We start from the raw sequence: 18,682 nt of genomic DNA, 5'->3' as shown, positions 1-18,682 counted from the left end.
GTTGAAACATCTCAGTTGGTATTCCGTCAGTTCCTGGAGCCTTGTTTTTCACCAATGCCTTCAGTATACCTTGGACTTCTTCCTTCAGTACCATTGGTTCCTGATCATATGTTACCTCCTGAAATGGTTGAACATTGACCAATTCTTTTTGGTATAATGACTCTGTGTATTCCTTCCATCTTCTTTTGATGCTTCCAGCATCATTTAATATTTTCCCCGTAGAATCCTTCAGTGTTGCAACTCAAGGCTTGAATTTTTTCTTCAGTTCTTTCAGCTTAAGAAATGCTGAGCATTTTCTTCCCATTTGGTTTTCTATCTTCAGCACTGTGCACATATCATAGTACTTTATTTTGTCTTCTTGAGCTGTCCTTTGAAATCTTCTGTTCAGCTTTTTCTTCATCATTTTTTCCATTTCCTTTAGCTACTCAATGTTCAAGAGCAAGTTTCAGAGTCTCTTCTGACATCCATTTAGGTTTTTTCTTTCTCTCCTGTCTTTTTAGTGACCTCTTGCTTTCTTCATGTACGATGTCCTTGATGTCATTCCACAGTTTGCCTGGTCTTTGGTCATTAGTGTTCAACGCATCAAATCTGTTCTTAAGATTGTCTCTAAGTTCAGGCGGCATATACTCAAGGTTGTGCTTTGGCTCTCATGGACTTGTTTTAATTTTTTTTTAGTTTTAACTTGAACTTGTATATGAGTAATTGATGGTCTGATCTGCAGTCGGGCCCTGGCCTTGTTCTGAATGATGATATTGAGCTTTTCCAGTCTCTCTTTCCATAGATGTACTCTGTTGGATTCCTGTGTATTCCATCTGGTAAGGTCCATGTGTATAAAAAAAAAAATTTTTTTTTTTGTATAGACACCGTTTATATTGGTGAAAAAAGATATTTGCAGTGAAGAAGTCATTGGTCTTGCAAAATTTGATCATGTGATCTCTGGCATCATTTCTGTCACCAAGGGCATATTTCCCAGCTACCAATCCTTCTTTGTTTCCAACTTTCACATTCCAATCACCAGTAATCATCAGTGCATCCTGATTGCATGTTCAATTAATTTCAGACTGCAGAAGTTGGTAAAAATCTTCTATTTCCTCATCTTTGGCCTTAGTGATTGGTGCGTAAATTTGAATAATGGTCGAATTACCTGGTCTTCCTTGAAGGCATATGGATATTATCCTATCACTGACAGCGCTGTACTTCAGGATAGATCTTGAGATGTACTTTTTGACGATGAATGCAATGCCATTCCTCTTCCAGTTGTCCTTCCCAATATGGTAGACCATATGATTATCTGATTCAGAATGACCATTACTAGTCCATTTCAGCTTACTAATGAGTAGGATATCAATCTTTATGCATTCCATTTCATTTTTAATGATTTCCAATTTTCCTAGATTAATACTTCGTATATTCCAAGTTCTGATTATTAATGAATGTTTGCAGCTATTTCTTCTCATTTTGAGCAATGCCACATCAGGAGGCAGCTTTTCCCCAGTCGTATTTTGAGTGCCTTCCAACCTGAGGGGCTCATCTTCCGGCACTATGTCCGACAATGTTCTGCTGCTGTTCATAAGGTTTTCACTGGCTAATTCTTTTCAGAAGTAGACTTCCAGGTCCTTCTTCTTAGTCTGTCTTCGTCTGGAAGCTCAGCTGAAACCTATCCACCATGGGTGACCCTGCTGGTATTTGAATACCAGTGGCATAGCTTCCAGCATCATAGGAACAGTCAAGCCCCTACAGTACGACAAACTGACAGACATGTGGGGGCATATATAGAAAGTTCTTAAAAGAGCATAATGCTGAAAGCAGACATTTTTTACTCAGCTTTAATTATTGTTAAAATGGCTTCCTCATATGTGTATCACACAAAAGTCTTGAATAATTAGAGAAACTCTGAACTAATGGGAGCATAGCAAACTCTATTACTCATTTCAGTGGCTGCTTGAGGGAATGAGGAAAGCTATAAGAATCTGTTTCATGGCACACAACAGCCTTTGCAAACAGCCTGCAGCATTCCTCTGCTTGATTGTGATGGAATGTTGTTGTGAGTAATTTCCACTGCTTTTGGCTAGAATACCTTAAATACGTGGGATGTTTGGACAAAAAATAATTCCACCAGACATTTCACAGCCATCTCCTGTTTACCGTTGCCATGCTTACTGGCATTTTAAGCTTGACCTTGGAAGAGGGCTTGTGTTAGGGGGAGAGGGTAGAAGAATAGGAAAACATTTTTTTAATATTAAATGTTGTATTTTAGGAGTTTGGCAGAATATAAAATGCTTAGTTATTGCCATTAAGAGTATTTTAGAAATATAATATGCATGCAAAAACACATATGACCCACTAGATTTATTTTAGGAAGATGGAATACTCATGAGTCTACTGTTGTTCTGTTTTGCACTCTAAAATGGTGCCTGAGAAATAAATATTTTATTATGCCTGAGGTATAATCATCCTAATACAGATTTCCAAACTCTTGACTTTATAGTGTCAGATTATGAAGTGGAGAGAGTACAAAAATATTAAACTCACCATTTTACAGTTCTCTTCCTGAAGAGTGAACTTTAGAATGTGTAAGAAGCTTGCTAAAATGCAGGTTTCTGGGGCCTGCCCTAAGAACCCTGGTGGTGCAGTGGTTAAGAACCCAGCTGCTAACTGACTGGTTGGCCATTCAAACCCACCACCCTCTGTGAAGGAGAAAGGTGTGGCCGTTTGCTTCCGTAAAGATTACAGCTTTGGAAACCCTATGGGGCAGTTCTACTCTGTCCTATAGGGTTGCTATGAATTGGAATCAACTCAACAGCAACAGGTTTAGTTTTTGGTTCGGGGGCCTGCCAACTAGAGAATCTGGTTCAGTAGGTCTGGTGCACAGGGATCTTCATTTCTAACAAGCCCCAAATAATCACTGGAATAAGTGCTCCATAGAACACACTTCGAGAAATGATGTCCTGTAAGATTCATGGCCTTGTTCCTTGGGTAGTCCTTGGGAGATGTCTAGAGAAGGCTAGTATTATGCAGCAGGAAGGTTGCAGGGATCTTGGTTGTCCTCATTTCACCTTCTTGTTCTTGGTAGCTAGGATATTTTAATTGAGGTGTTTAATTTTCTAGGAGAACAGGGACATCTCTAGATCTGTTCTCAGCTACCTGAAAACTTCTTAGACGATATAATTGCCCTTCGTTTAACCTCCCATGAACTGCCTGGAATTTCATGATGTCCTTCAGGGGAAGTTGGTAGGCAAGAGGTTTAGGCACGAAATAATCAGACCTTATTGAAAATATGCAAACCTAGAAGCCTGGACTCGACTTTCATTTATTGCTGTACCCAGGCCTCTGTGCAGTGCATTTAAAAGAATGGGGACAGGTGTTTGTTCATAAAAATAGCTGCTTCTGACTTGTATTTGTGGATCACCCCTGTCCTGGCCACCATGGGGAAGAGCAAAGGGACTTTAGAAGGATTATCTGCCCTGGAGAAGTGTAAAGTTTGCCTCTGTGTGCTATGGATTGAATTGTGTCCCCCGAAAATGTGTGTCAATTTGACTAGGCCATGATTCTCAGTATTGTGTGGTTGTCCACCATTTTGTGACCTGATGTTATTATCCTATGTATTGTAAAGCCTAACCTCTATGATGTTGATGAGGCAAGATTAGAGGCAGTTATATTAATGAGGCAGGATTCAATCTACAGCATTAGGCTGCATCTTTTTTTTTTTTTTTTTAATAATTTTTATTGTGCTTTAAGTGAAAGTTTACAAATCAAGTCAGTCACACAAAAACCCATATACACCTTGCCACACACTCCCAATTACGCTCCCCCTAATGAGACAGCCTGCCCTCTCCCTCCAGTCTCTCTTTTCGTGTCCTTTTCGCCAGCTTCTAACCCCTCCACCCTCTCATCTCCCCTCTAGGCAGGAGATGCCAACTTAGTCTCAGGTGTCCACCTGATCCAAGAAGTTCACTCCTCACCAGCATCCCTCTCCAACCCATTGTCCAGTCCAATCCATGACCACCGGGGTCCTTCCAGTCTCAGTGAGACCATTAAATCTGGTCTTAGGAGAATTTGGGGTCTGCATCCCACTGCTCTCCTGCTCCCTCAGGGGTTCTCTGTTGTGTTCCCTGTCAGGGCAGTCATCGGTTGTAGCCGGGCACCATCTAGTTCTTCTGGTCTCAGGATGATGTAGTCGCTGGTTCATGTGGCCCTGTCTGTCTCTTGGGCTCGTAATCACCTTGTGTCCTTGGTGTTCTTTATTCTCCTTTGATCCAGGTGGGTTGAGACCATTTGATGCATCTTAGAGGGCTGCTTGCTAGCGTTTAAGACCCCAGACTCCACTCTTCAAAGTGAGATGCAGAATGTTTTGTTAATAGATTTTATTATGCCAATTGTAGGCTGTATCTTGAGTCAATCTGTTTTGAGATGTAAAAGAGAGAGTTGAGCAGAAAGGAGAGGGACCTTCTACTGCAGTAAAGATGAGCCTGAAGTGGAGTACATCCTTTGGACCCAGGGTGCCTGTGCTGAGAAGCTCCTAGACCAGGGAAAGATTGATGACAAGAACCTTCATCCAGAGCCAACAGAGATAGCCTTCCCCTGGAACTGGCACCCTGAATTTGTACTTCTTGCCTCCTAAACTGTGAGAGAATAAATTTCTGTTTGTTAAAACCATCCACTTGCGGTATTTCTGTTATAGCAGCACTAGATAACTAATACTGTGTCTCTGAGGCCAACTCTAACTCTAAAATCCTCTCTGACACCAGCTACACATGCAGCACTTCTGAGGTCTGACCATCAGAGCCAGGGCACAGCTCACAAGTTAAAGCATAGTCCTCCAGATTGCCAAGTCTACCCATGACCTCAAATGCCAGCTGCAAGTTTGAGAGCCTCCATGACACTCTCATTTCTGATCTGTTGGCAACAAATTCAAGGGTCTCTCATTCTCCCTCAGGATGGTTTGTTCCTTAAGCTCAGAGGTCTCCAGATTCCCGCTTGCTTTTGACCTGCTGGCTCCCACTCCTCCCTCAGGTTTGAAAACCTGCCAGAATGAATCACAGAACTCAGAAAAATGCTATACTTATGATTACGGTTTTATTACAACAAAAAGAATACAAATGAAGAGTCACACAGAGTGAAGTCTGGGAGGGTTCCTAATGCAGTGCTTCCATGTCCCAAAAAGGGACGTGTCACTCTCCCAAGCATCAGTGTCTTTTATCAACTATGAAGCTCTCTGAGTGTCAGTGCCCAGAGTTTATATTGGGGTTTCCTTACATAAGCATGACTGATTGAATTATTGCCTATATGGTTAAACTCAACCTTTAGTTCCCCTTCTCTGAGGAGGGCCTTTCTGGCACAGCCAACTCCTACCCAACAAGAGTCATTTCATTAGTATAACATGTTAGATAGGTGTGATCTGGAGCCTCTCCATGAATAACAAAGACTCCAATCACTGGGAAAAAGCCAGGGGTTTAGAGATTACTTCCCAGGCACCAGGGACACAAACTAAATTCTTTGGGTAAAATTAATTATATACCCTACAGGAGCATATTACTGCAACTGAGGAAGAAAACTAACATATATGCAATATTTTAGAGAATAAATAACAGCCAAGATGGACATTAAGACTTGGTTCCAAAATTAACTGGAAGTTTTCCACTTAGTTCAGGATTAGGGGCTTTTTAGCCAAAATCACTATGAGTCAGAATAGAGTCCATGACAACAGGTTTGGTTTGATTACAAGTTTTAGCCAAAGTCATTGAAAATTCCCAAGCTAGGGTATCTGGAAGGTCCACTCGAGACATAAGTGTTAAACTACTGGGAGAATTTACAAGAGCTCGGTGGAACAATTTGCTCGTCATCATTGTTTAAGTTCTTTAAATTACAAAATAACATGGGTTCAAGATAGCACAAAGGTGAGACGTGTAGGTGACCCACTCCCCTCCCATGTTCCCTATTCTCCCATCCCAGAATTACTAGCTTTTAACAGTTTTATAATACCCTTCCTTAATATATAAGGTGGCACAGTGGTTAAAGTGGTCGGCTGCGAACCAAAAGGTTGTTTTCTGAAAATAGACCTTGGAATAGCCTGAGCAATTAAGGTCCACTTTGTTTTCCAAAATATCCAGGCAAATAGGGGTACACAGTCCCCACACCTGGCAAACGAGCCTCAGGAAGGGAGGAGGCATAATGCAGTCATATATATTTATTCATTAGATTGGTCGTAACTATGCATTGAAGCCCCAGTCATGGTCATGCATATGCATGAGGTCCCAGTGACTGAGGGACTCTGGACTTTCTCTTTTTGAGCTTCCTGGATTGGTGAGAGTTCCATACACGGGAAAGGGTGGCATGCCCCTGGGGACAATGGAAGCCTTATGCTGTGACCTTTCCCAGACCTTGCCTGATCCAGTCTTTGCTTATATTCCTTCTGGTTATAATAAATGGGTAGCTGTAAGCATAGGTAGTCTCTGTGTGCTTTTTGAGTCATTCTAGTGAATTATCGAATCCATCAGGGGCAGTGAGAACCAACAGAGAGGCTGACGTTTGCCTATTTGGCAGGGGCTGGAAGGACAGAGTCCTAACTCATGAAGACCCAACGCTGGGTGGTTAGAGTTAGAAAAAAAGTGCCACATGGGTGGCTGGTCTCAGATAATGAAGTAGGAAAGTGGGGATATAAGTTATCTTCAGATTTTGGAAATAAGCCTTTATGTCAGTTATTATTAACATATACAAATAATAATGAAGTAGAAAATCAAGTAGAAGTTAAAACCCTCTTTATAAGGGCAACACAAATTTAAAATAACCAGTACTAACCTTTTTTTGATGTGGGTGTAATTTTTTTTTTTTTAATCATCTGTCAGTTTGTCATACTGTGGTGGCTTTCGTGTTGCTGTGATGCTAGAAGCTATGCCACTCATCTGTCAAATACCAGCAGAGTCACCCATAGTGGACAGATTTCAGCAGAACTCCCAGACTAAGTAGACTAGGAAAAGGACCTGGTGATCTATTTTTTAAAAATTGGCCAGTATAAACCTTATGAATAGAAGCAGAACATTGTCCGATATGTGCCAGAAGATGAGCCTATCAGGTTGGAAGACACTCAGAATATGACTGTGTAAAGAGCTGCCTCCCCAAAGTACAGTTGACCTCAGTGACATAGATGGAATAAAGCTTTCAGGACCTTAATTCGCTAATGTGGCACAACTCAAAATGAGAAGAAACAGCTGCAAACATCCATTAATAATCAGAACATAGAATGTATGAAGTATGAATCTAGGAAAACTGGAAGTTATAAAAAATGAAATAGAATGCTTGAAAATAGATATCCTAGGCATTAGTGATACGGGCTGATATTGACCATTTTGAATCAGAGAATCATATGGTCTACTATGCTGGGAATGACATATTGAAGAGTCACATCATGACATTCACCATCAAAAAGAACATTTCAAAATCTATCCTGAAGTACAACGCTGTCAGTGATAGGATAATATCCACATGCCTACAAGGAAGACCAGTTAATACAGCTGTTATTAAAATTTACGTACCAACCACTAATGCCAAAGATGAAGAAAATGAAGATTTTCGCCAACTTCTGCAGTCTAAAATTGATCAAACATGCAATCAAGGTGCATTGATAATTACTGATGTTTGGAATGCAGAAGCTGGAAAAAACAAGAGGAAACAGAAATTGGAAAACATGACCTTGGTAATAGAAACAATACCGGAGATCACGTGATAGAATTTGGCAAGACCAACAACTTATTCATTTCAAATACCTTTTATCAACAACTTAAACAAGGACTATACATGCGGACCTTGCCAGATGGAATATACAGGAATCAAATTGACTGTTGTATCTGTGGAGAGAGGCAATGGAGAAGCTCCATATCATCAGAACAAGGCCAGGGGCTGACTGCGGAACAGACCATCAATTGCTCATATGCAAGTTCAGGTTGAAGCTGAAAAGATTTACAGGAAGCCCACAAGAGCCAAAATACCACCTAGATTATATCCCACCTGAATTTAGAGACCATCTCAAGAATAGACGTGACATATTGAACACTAATGACTTATAGACCAGACAAGTTATGGGATGACATCAAGGACATCATACATGAAGAAAGCAAAGGGTCATTAAAAAGACAGGAAAAAACGAAAATGGGTGTCAGAAGAGACTCTGAAAGTTGCCCTTCAATGTAGAGCAGCTAAAGTGAATGGAAGAAATGATGAAGTAAAAGAGCTGAACAGACGATTTCAAAGGGTGACTCAAGAAGACAAAGTAAAGTATTATAATAAAATGTGCAAAGACCTGGAATTAGAAAACCAAAAGGAAAGAACATGCTTGGCATTTCTCAAGCTGAAAGAACTGAAGAAAAAATTCAAGCCTCGAGTTGCAATATTGAAGGATTCTGTGGGCAAAATATTGAATGATGCAGGAAGCATCAAAGGAATGTGGAAGGAATACACAGAGTCAGTGTACCAATAAAAATGGGTGAACATTTAACCATTTCAGAAGGTACCACTGCTATCGAAGGAAGAGGTTTGAGCTGCAATGAAGGCATTGCTGAAAATCAAGCCTCCAGGAATGGATGGAATACCAACTGAGATGTTTCAACATGCAGATGCAACCCTGGAAACTCTCACTTGTCTTTGCCAGGAAATTTGGAAGACAGCTATTTGGCCAACCAACTGGAAGAGATCCATATTTGTGCCCATTAAAAAGAAAGGTGATCCAACGGAATGCTGAAATTATTAAACAATATCATTAATATCACACAATAATAAATGATAATTCAAAAACAGTTGCAGCAATATATTGACAGGGAACTGCCAGAAATTCAAGCCGAATTCAGAAGAGGACATGGAACAAGGGATATCGTTGCTGATGTCGGATGGATCTTGGCTGAAAGCAGAGAACACCAGCAAGATGTTTACCTGTATTTTACTGATTTTTATGCAAAAGTATTTGACTGTGGGAACCATTCGCAAAGCCAACTCTTCAGACAGGGATTGGACTGGACTATAAGATAGAAAATGATACTGGTGAGGAGTGAGCTTCTTGGATCAAGTAGACACATGAGACTATGTGGGCAGCTCCTGTGTGGAGGGGAGATGAGAAGGCGGAGGGGGGCAGAAGCTGGCTGAATGGACACGGAAATACAGGGTGAAAAGGAGGAGTATGCTGTCTCATTGGGGGAGAGCAGCTAGGAGTATATAGCAAGGTGTGTATAAATTCTTGTATGAGAGACTGACTTGATTTGCAAACTTTCACTTAAAACACAATAAAAATTAAAAAAAAATATTTAAAGTATTTGACTGTGTGGATCATAACAAATTACAGACAACATCGCGAAGATTGGGAATGCCAGAATACTTAATTGTGCTCATGGGGAGCCTCTATATAGACCAGGAGGCAGTCGTTTGAACAGAACAAGGGGATACTGTGTGGCTTAAAATCAGGAAAGGTATGCAACAGGGCTGTATCCTTTTACCATATCTACTCAATCTGTATTCTGAGCAAATAACCGGAGAAGCTGGACTTTATGAAGAAATGCAGGATCAGGATCGGAGAAAGGCTCATTAACAACCTGCAGTATATACAGATGACACAACCTTGCTTGCTGAAAGTGAAGAGGCCTTGGAGCACTTACTGATGAAGCTCAAAGACTACAGCCTTCAGTATAGGTTACACCTCAACATAAATCCATTGACATCATGTCAATTCTGGCTCATAGCAACCCTACAGGACAGAGTAGAACTGCCCTATAAGGTTTCCAATGCTTTAATCTTTAGGAGAGCAGACTGCCACATCTTTCTCCCTTGGAGCATCTGGTGGGTTCGAACCAATGACCTTTTAGTTAGCAGCCAAGCGCTTAACCACTGTACCACCAGGGCTCCTTGCACCTTAGCATAAAGAAGACAAAAATCTTCACAACTGGACCAATAAGCAGCATCATGATAAATAGACGAAATATTGACGTTGTCAAGAATTTCATTTTACTTCGATCCACAATCAGTGCCCATGGAAGCAGCAGTCAAGAAATCAAATGATGTAATACTGCATCTCACAAATTGGCTGTAAAAGACCTCTTTAAAGTGTTCAAAAGCAAAGATGTCTCTCTGAGAACTAAGGTGCACCTGACCCAAGCCGTGATATTTTCAGTTGCCTAATATGCATGCGAAAGCTGGATAATTAATAAGGAAGGCCAAAGAAGAATTGAAGCCCTTAAATTATAGTGTTGGCGAAGAATATTGAATATACCATGGACTGCCAAAAGAACGAACATATCTATCTTGGAAGAAGTATAGCCAGAATGCCCCTTAGAAGCAACGGTGGCATGACTTCGTCTCAGTACTTCGGACTTGTTATCAGGAGGGCCCACTCCCTGGAGAAGAACATGATGCTTGGTGAAGTAGAGAGCGAAAAAGAGGAGGACCAGCAGTAAGATGGATTGACACAGTGGCTGCAACAAAGAGCTCGAACATAGCAACAATTTTGAGGCTAGCTCAGGACTAGGCAGTGTTACATTCTTTTGTGCATGGGGTCACTGTGAGTGGGAACCAACTCAACAATACCTAGCAATAAGAAACCCTGATATAACACTATGTGCCAGCTGGAGCCCTGGTGGTGCAGTGGTTAAGTGTTGGCCTGCTAACCAAAAGGTTGGCAGTTCGAATCCACCATCCGCTTTTTGGAAACCTTAGGGGGCAGTTCTACTCTGTCTTATAGGGTCGCTATGAGTTGGAATCGACTTGACGGCAGTGGGTTTGGTTTTTTTTATGTGCCAGGTTGGGAGAAAGATGTGGCAGTCTGCTTCTGTAAAGATTTACAGTCTTGGAAACCCTATGGGGCAGTTCTGCTCTGCCCTATAGGATCTCTATGAGTCGGAATTGACTGGAAGGCAGTGGGTGTGTGCCAGATATTGTTCTAATCACTGTACGAATTAGCTACTTACTTAACATGGAAAGTTGTTTTAAGGTACTTACCATCTGGTAGGGAGTGGACAATAGGGATTCAGTCATGGAACAGTTGTGACGATGGCATAGAACAGGGCAGTGTTCTGTCACACATAGGGTCACTGTGAGTCGGAACCGAATCAGCATCACCTTAACACCAACAAGAAACTTAGAGAGACCCTGGATGGTGCAAAGGGTTCATGCGCCCAGCAACTAATCGAAAGGTTGGAGGTTCTAGTCCACCCAGAGGCTCCTTGGGAGAAAGCCCTGGTGATCGACGTCTAAAAAGTCAGTCACTGAAAACGCCGTGGAGCTCAGTTTTGCTCTGTCGCCCAGAGGTCGCATGAGCCAGGGCTGACTCCACAGCAGCTGGTAACTGAAGCAGAACTTCCCTCAGCAGCGCGGCGGAGCGCCTGAGCTCTCTCAGCGGCAGCGCGGCGGGGCGCCTGAGCTCTCTCAGCGGCAGCGCGGCGGGGCGCCTGAGCTCTCTCAGCGGCAGCGCGGCGGAGCGCCTGAGCGTATGTGCCTTTCAGATCAGACACGTCTCCAGGCTCCTGTGGAGAATTCTGGCCTAAACCTTCAGCTAGAACGCCCTACCTGAGGGGGCAGGGAGGTGGGGGCTCCCGGTAAGCCCCTAGGAAAGGAGCGGTTTTGTACCTCTAGCCTGCGCTTGGACTCCACACTCCCTCCAGCGGTGGGGTCCTGCACGCCTTCGCTTTTCTCTGTCGTCTCGGGAGGAGGCCCTCGGAGGCTTAGCTAGCCCTGACATTGGAATGAGGGCAGCTGCCACGTTGCCACGTTACACCCACAAGCAACAAAACAAGACCCTTACTGGGCAGCCCAGGTCTGTTGAAAATCCTGGAGCCCCCCAGGAATATTGTGTTGCTGTCCGTTTCTGCTTAAAGGCCCTCCAAGTCCAAGCGGCCAGCCCTGGGCCTCTGCCCGAGTCCGAGGCAGAACAGGTTGTGGACTGGGCCTCACTGAAATGTGACCTGATAACCTCAGAGCCTGGGCATGAGCAGAGACTCCTCCCTTTACGTTTTCACCCTCTGAGCCTCCTTCCGGGCCTGTTTGGGAGGAGGATGGGCCTTCGCCTGCAGGGACTTTTCCCATATACTTCCCAGCGCCAGCACACTTCCTGAGCAGTCTTCAGGACCCTCTCCTTTGGCCTCCCCCGCCTGCTGGAGATGACTGGGGGCGGATTCCGTCATTCAGCCATTCAACAAGTGTCTGCTGATTGCCAGCTGTGTGCCAGCCACTGCTGGGGTCCAGGACACTGAAGGGAAAACCATGGTCTTGATCATAAGAAACCCACAGCCTATTTTGAGACACAGTTTCACAAGGATAAATCATATTAGTTCTGACTCATGGCAACTCCATGTGTGTCATGTGTGCGCCATAGGGTTTTCAATGGCTGAATTTTTGGAAGTAGATCACTAGACCTTTCTTTTGATGTGCCTCCGGCTGGGCTGGAACCTCCAACCTTTTGGTTAGCAACCAAGCAGGTTAACCGTTTTCACCACTCAGGAACTCCTTTACAAGGATGCTGATGTTATAATATAAGTGTGTACCGGCCATTAAGGAGCCCTGGTGGTGCAGTGGTTAAAGTGCTCAGCTACTAACTGAAAGGTTGACAATTGGAACCTGCCAGCCACTCCACGGGAGAAAGTTGTGGCAGTCTGCTTCTGTAAAGATTTACAGCCTTCGAAACCCTATGGGCCAGTTTTACAGTGTCCTAGAAGTCAGGATCAACTCGAAGGCAGTAGGACACCGGCCAGTAAGAAAAGAGAGAGAAGAGCGTCTTCTCCAGGCCGTGTGGGCACATGTGGAGGGAGGCACTGTCCACGCTCCGGGAGGCAGGTGGAACCTGGCACGTGACAGCAGCTGCCAGGCCAGAACGGCAGCCAGTGTGGAAGGGCTGCAGCCTTGGGTGTGGGCGGGGGGGCGGGGTGAGATGCTCTGAGGGGCTGCATTTTATCCTGGGGCGGTCGGAAGGCGCTGAAACATTCTGTTCACAGGAGTACTTGATAGATCTGCAGTTTTGAAAGATCACTACAGTGGGCATGTGGATAATGGACAGTAGGAGACTGGAAGAGGCAATGGCAGTGTGTGTCTGAGAAATGACGAGGGCCCGAGATAAGGCCGGCAGGTGGGTGGGCGGAGGTGGGGGAGGGCAGAGAGTCCACAGGCTTCAGTGTTCAGCTTTGAAGGTGAGAGTGTGACTTGGGTATCTGGCTTGGGAAGTAGCAGGTTTATGAGAAGAGGGCAGATTTGTGGGTTTAAGGCTGTCAGCCAGGCTTTGGACAAGTCACACTGGTGAAGCTCACTTGCTCTTCAGCAGAGTGACAGCAGTCAGCCAGCTCAGGAGGGCACTTAGTCCAGAGAGAGAGAGAGATAGGGTAGCATCCATGGCCTGTTAGCCTATGACTGCACCATGCAAGCCCACAGAGGTGCTTTGCTCTCGAGGCAGCCCTGTCCTCAATCCTGACCCAGCTCTGCTTTACCCACTGGTCACTCAGCTCTTGATGCCGATGGTGGCTGTGATCTCTTCTGTGGTCCCTTGAACTCTGCGTGCCCCTGGTAACTGGCCTGCAGTCTCCTCTTAGGCCTCAGCTTTCCTGCTTTTCCAGCCCCTCATACCTCCGCTGGCTCAAGGGGGTGTCAGTCCTGGTTCTGTGTCCAGCCCACATCCTGTCCACAGCCTGCCATGCTGCCAGCTCACAGCTTTTACTCCAGATAATGAAGGAAGAGGCCCCAGTAATGCTGAGTTAAGGATCAGGTAGAACCATGAGCTCTTGAAAGAGAGTGAAGGAGCAGCCTGAGGGAAGAAGGGATCCAGTTAGTTGGCAATAATCTGGGTGATTACCGGGAGCCCTGCCATTCTGTGTCTAGCTTGGTGTGGAAAGTCTAAAAATAGTCTTTGCCATCACAATTGACTAGCTGTGTGTTTATACCTTGATTTGGGTGAACTGGTTTCAGTTTACCTGTTTCAATACCTAGCGCAATTCTCAGCTCATAACAGGCCCTCAATAAACACTTGTTGATAAAATGAAGGACACTCAGTGTATGCCATTGTCTCATGCAGTTGTAATTACCCAAGGCCAGTGTTGTTAGCCTTAAGCCTCATGGTCTGTGGAGGGCACCCCCTGCCCATACCTGTGACTAGAGGTGTCCCCGGGTGTCAAGATGGCTTTTCAAGAAAGCAAATCCCCCCCTTCCATAGGTTCTTCTTTCAGGTTGTGGTGCAAACGTGGCTTGGTGGACTCAAGAGTGGTTGGTCCTTCTAGTCTCCGTCCTTCTGTAGGCTCTTACTTAGAGTAAGGACCTGTGATTTCTGTCACATCCAGCAGCCTAGGAAGGGGCGGGAGGGGAGGCGTTTTACGTTTCTGGTACCTTCCTCTGCCCCACTCCAGCCTGGACTCCAGTGTACTTGACAATTTGACAATATTCTGAACCCCGTATCTTCTTTGTCTATGGAGTTGAAACAGCAACCTCCAGGGCCAGGTGGGTAGTTGTGTTGTTAGTGCCCATGGTCATTGTGAGCAGACCCGATGGGCTGAGGTCAGACCCGCCTCCACCTCTGATTAGCCGGGTCATCTCAGGCAAGCTGTTTAATAAGACTCCTTTATAAACATGGAAGAAGTCTGCAGGGGCATGTTCTGATCTTTCCATTTTAAGGTCCTGTGTTGTGGACTATGAAAGTAACTGTCCCCTCTCTGTTACTGTTTCCTCAGGACGGATGTTTTGGACTCTGTCTCAAGTGACTCCTTTGTTCCCACTTTAATGCTAGTAAAACGTATTCTGCTCCTCTTTGCTCCCATCCTTGGGCTGATGAGAGGGGCTGAGAAAGTGTTTAATGTGTGTGCAATTTTCTCTGCTCTGAGGACTCTGCAGCTTCCTTGATTGCCAGGCACTCCCCACCCCCAATAGAGATTAGCAGGCTAGCACCTGTCTTAGCTGCCCTACATTTGGGCAAATCAGAGCCCCACCCTTCTAATGGATGGCTTGATAAGGACTGCCTGGAAGACATAGAAAGTAAGGTGCACACCGAACTAAACAAAATAAGAGGCCCTTTTCAAGAATGTTTCAAATGTGAAACTTATTGCCACCAAAAAACCTAAGAATCATCCCTGCAAGAGGCTCGTCTGTTAGAAACAATAAAGAGGGCAGACACAGAGCCGTCGTTTCTCCTCGCGCCTTCAGTCAGGATGGTGATGGAAGCACGGATTCCAGTTAACACGTCTTAGGAGACTTCTTTTCTCTCTGGTTTTAATCCCGAGACAATTGCCTTTAATATGGTCGGCTCTAGTTAGACTGTTTTCCAGCTAGTTCCTGAAAAGTCCTCCTCTCATATGATCGGGGGTCCCTAAAGGATTTAAACACCAGTGTAGAATCCCTCTGCTAACTAAGTCGGTTAGAAGCATTTATGAGGCACTTGAAATGGGTGGAGGAGAAGGAATCTTCACTCCCTCTTCCCACCTTTGATTTCATATCTGCCCTTTTTCTTCTCTTGTAGCCGTCCTCCTGGTGAGGAATCCTCCTGGTGAGGAATCCTCCTGGTGAGGAATCCTCCTGGTGAGGAATCCTCCTGGTGAGGAATCCTCCTGGTGAGGAATCCTCCTGGTGAGGAATCCTCCTGGTGAGGAATCCTCCTGGTGAGGAATCCTCCTGGTGAGGAATCCTCCTGGTGAGGAATCCTCCTGGTGAGGAATCCTCCTGGTGAGGAATCCTCCTGGTGAGGAATCCTCCTGGTGAGGAATCCTCCTGGTGAGGAATCCTCCTGGTGAGGAATCCTCCTGGTGAGGAATCCTCCTGGTGAGGAATCCTCCTGGTGAGGAATCCTCCTGGTGAGGAATCCTCCTGGTGAGGAATCCTCCTGGTGAGGAATCCTCCTGGTGAGGAATCCTCCTGGTGAGGAATCCTCCTGGTGAGGAATCCTCCTGGTGAGGAATCCTCCTGGTGAGGAATCCTCCTGGTGAGGAGCTCTGGGTGACTCTAATGGCTTGGGCTCGACTACTAACCTGAAAGGTCGGTCGTTCAAACCTACCCCGCAGTGGTGCAGAGGAAAGCCCCGGTGATCTGCTTCCGTAAAGGTTACAGCTAAGAAACCGTACGGCTCATAGTTCTACCCTGTAACCCATGGGGTCACGGGGAGTCAGAGTTGTGTAAGAAATCTTTGTGGATCAGAGTTCTACCCTGTAACCCATGGGGTCATGGGGAGTCAGAGTTGACTCAACAGCAGTGGGCTTTTTCTTGTTGTTGTTTTATCCTCCTGCTCCAGGATTACAGTATCTTTTGCCTGTAGCATTAGAAGAGCTTCCAAGTTCCTGCCTTTTTCACCCTACCCCTCCCTAGTCCATTTTGTGCAAAGTGTCTTCCTAGAGTGTGGAGCTCACCCTGTCCCTCTCCTGTTCTTCAGTGGTCACTGGGTGCAGGACAGGCTTTGTGTGTGTCCTGCTACTTCCTGCAGACCCTCACCCTCTAAGCTCCAGGCTGACCTTCCCTCCAGCAGACACCACATTCATTTTCAAGTCCACGGTCACACTCAAGGCAGTGTCTGGTGCAGAATCAACTTTTAATGCTCTCTGGGACTAGAAGCCTTTGCCCAGGCTGTTTCCTGGTGTCGAATGCCCTTCCATCACAGATTCTTGTCCGTGGTCCGTCTTTCCTGTTTGACACACTTGAGTCAACCTCCTCAGGGTGTCTTCCTGAGTCCTGTTGGTCAAAATGCATCACTTTCAGCAGTTTGAATCCACCAGCCACTCCTTGGAAACCCTCTGGAGCAGCTCTACTCTGTCTTATACGGTTGCTATGAGTCAGACTCAACTTGGCAGCAATGGGTTTGGTCCTCCTGAAGCACTTTATTATTTACATATTGCAAATGTTGCAAGGCTGTGGATGAGAATGACCATGGATGTGTTTGTCTTTGCCCTAAAATGTAGGTTCCAGAAGACAGGGACCATTGTTTTCCCTAGCACCTAAAAGAGGGTCTGGGATACAGTAGCTGCTCAATAAAAATGTGAATAAATGAGTAAACATCCAGAGAATAGGAACTTGTCTTTTTTGTCTTTGGATCCACCACAGCATCTTCACATTGAAGATTTATGAGTAAATATTTCTTAGACTGTTCATTCCGATGGAGTTCATGTCCTAAAACCTCCACAGGAACAAGGTGTTAAAGCTGAGAGCCCAGTGTACCATGCTGCCTCGTAGCCGTTGGAGCTACAACCACGTTCACCTCCAGACTTCGAGTCATGTTGCCTGGTCTGTCAAAATATTTCTCTGATTTGGAAGAGATGATATGTTAAAAGTCTTACTTACAAAAGCACACACACAAAACAGTTTTTTAGAAAATTGAGTCATCATTAGGAAAAAAAAAGGAAAAAATTTGAAATCAAGCCAAACCATGAAAGCTAGAAGCCCTGGTGGTGCAGTGGTTGAGAGCTATGGCTGCTAATCAAAAGGTAGGCAGTTCAAATCCACCAGGGGCTCCTTGGAAACCATATGGGGCATTTCTGCTCTGTCCTGTAAGGTTGCTATGAGTCAGAATTGAGTCGATGGCAACGGGTTTGGTTTTTTTTTTTTTTTTTTAATGGAAGCTAGAGTACATAATGCCATACTCATCATCATTTTTCCTCCTGTTCTGGAATTCCTCCTTCTGTGGGCCCGGGGAACACTGTTTTATATATGCACGTCTTGTTTTCGCAGAGGTCGCAAACTTTAAAAGGTCCCACCTGTTCTAGGTTTTTAATAACTTGCTGAGTGCATGAGTCCTTTTTATTGTACAGGAGCAATAAAGGAGCTGATTCCCCAGGGACCTGTTATTCAGTTTGCTTTAGGTGTTTGTATTTGCCAAAGGAGCACTAATCTCTGCATGGGTTTGATGTCTTTTTCAGAGAGGTTCCCTTGAAGGATGCTAAGGAGTACGCGGAGTCCATAGGGGCCATTGTGGTGGAGACAAGTGCAAAGAACGCGATCAACATTGAGGAGCTCTTTCAAGGAATCAGTAAGTACCTGCAGTTGTGTTTTCAGGTTAGCGTGTATGTTTACATTCTGGAAGTTCAAGGATAAAACTGTGGAGCTCTGAAATATAACTTTTTCTCAGTGCAGAGGTGTCTGATGCAATGGATATAAAATCCACAACTACGCGCTTCATGATACTGACTCCTGTTGTGCCAACCTGTTCTAGATGTCCCTAGCTCTGTACGTCAGCTAGGTGATTCTGTGTGTTGTGAATTAAAATGAAGTTGCAAGATAAAGTTTATTTTAATTAAAAGTTATGCATTTCACAATGGTTTATGTTAATATGTTGAGGTGAGGAGAAATAAAATCGTCAATGTTGAAGTGTAGAAAACTGATGTCACCCTTAAACTGGATGACTGTAGAAAAACGAAATAAGAGAGCTGTTAGTAATTTCTTCTGCCTGATAAATTGTCAACAAAAAATAGCATCTCCAACCCGTGTGTTCTGAAATTGGAAATTGGGTGGAGAATTCATTTGTAAAGATTTTCAGTTTTGGTAACCTATAGGGTCACTCTGAGTTGGAATTGACTCAATGGCAATGGGTTTTTAATGGATGGTGAGAGTCTCTGGGTGGTGCAAATGGTTACTGTACTTAGCTATTAACCAAAAGGTTGGCCATTTCATTCCACCCGGGGTGCCTCGGAAGAAAGGCCTGGCAACCTAATTCTGAAAAATCAGCTGTTGAAAAGCTTATGGAGCACAGTTCTACTCTGAC

At 44.6% G+C, this 18,682-nt stretch overlaps 1 protein-coding gene across 1 annotated transcript in view; it reads left to right on the top strand.

The window, feature by feature from the left end:
• The window catches only part of RAB31 (RAB31, member RAS oncogene family), a 266,550-nt gene that overhangs the window by 220,809 nt on the left and 27,059 nt on the right, over positions 1 to 18,682 (top strand). Inside the window, exon 6 of the mRNA XM_049900176.1 lies at positions 17,841 to 17,950. Coding sequence (XP_049756133.1) covers positions 17,841 to 17,950 — 110 coding nt within the window. The remainder of the gene's footprint in view (positions 1 to 17,840; positions 17,951 to 18,682) is intronic.

This window comes from Elephas maximus, chromosome 11 (assembly GCF_024166365.1).
Source record: "Elephas maximus indicus isolate mEleMax1 chromosome 11, mEleMax1 primary haplotype, whole genome shotgun sequence".
In the NCBI taxonomy this organism is placed as follows: domain Eukaryota; kingdom Metazoa; phylum Chordata; class Mammalia; order Proboscidea; family Elephantidae; genus Elephas; species Elephas maximus.
Note: the sequence above shows the minus strand (reverse complement) of the source record. Positions and strands in the feature narration are given on the sequence as shown.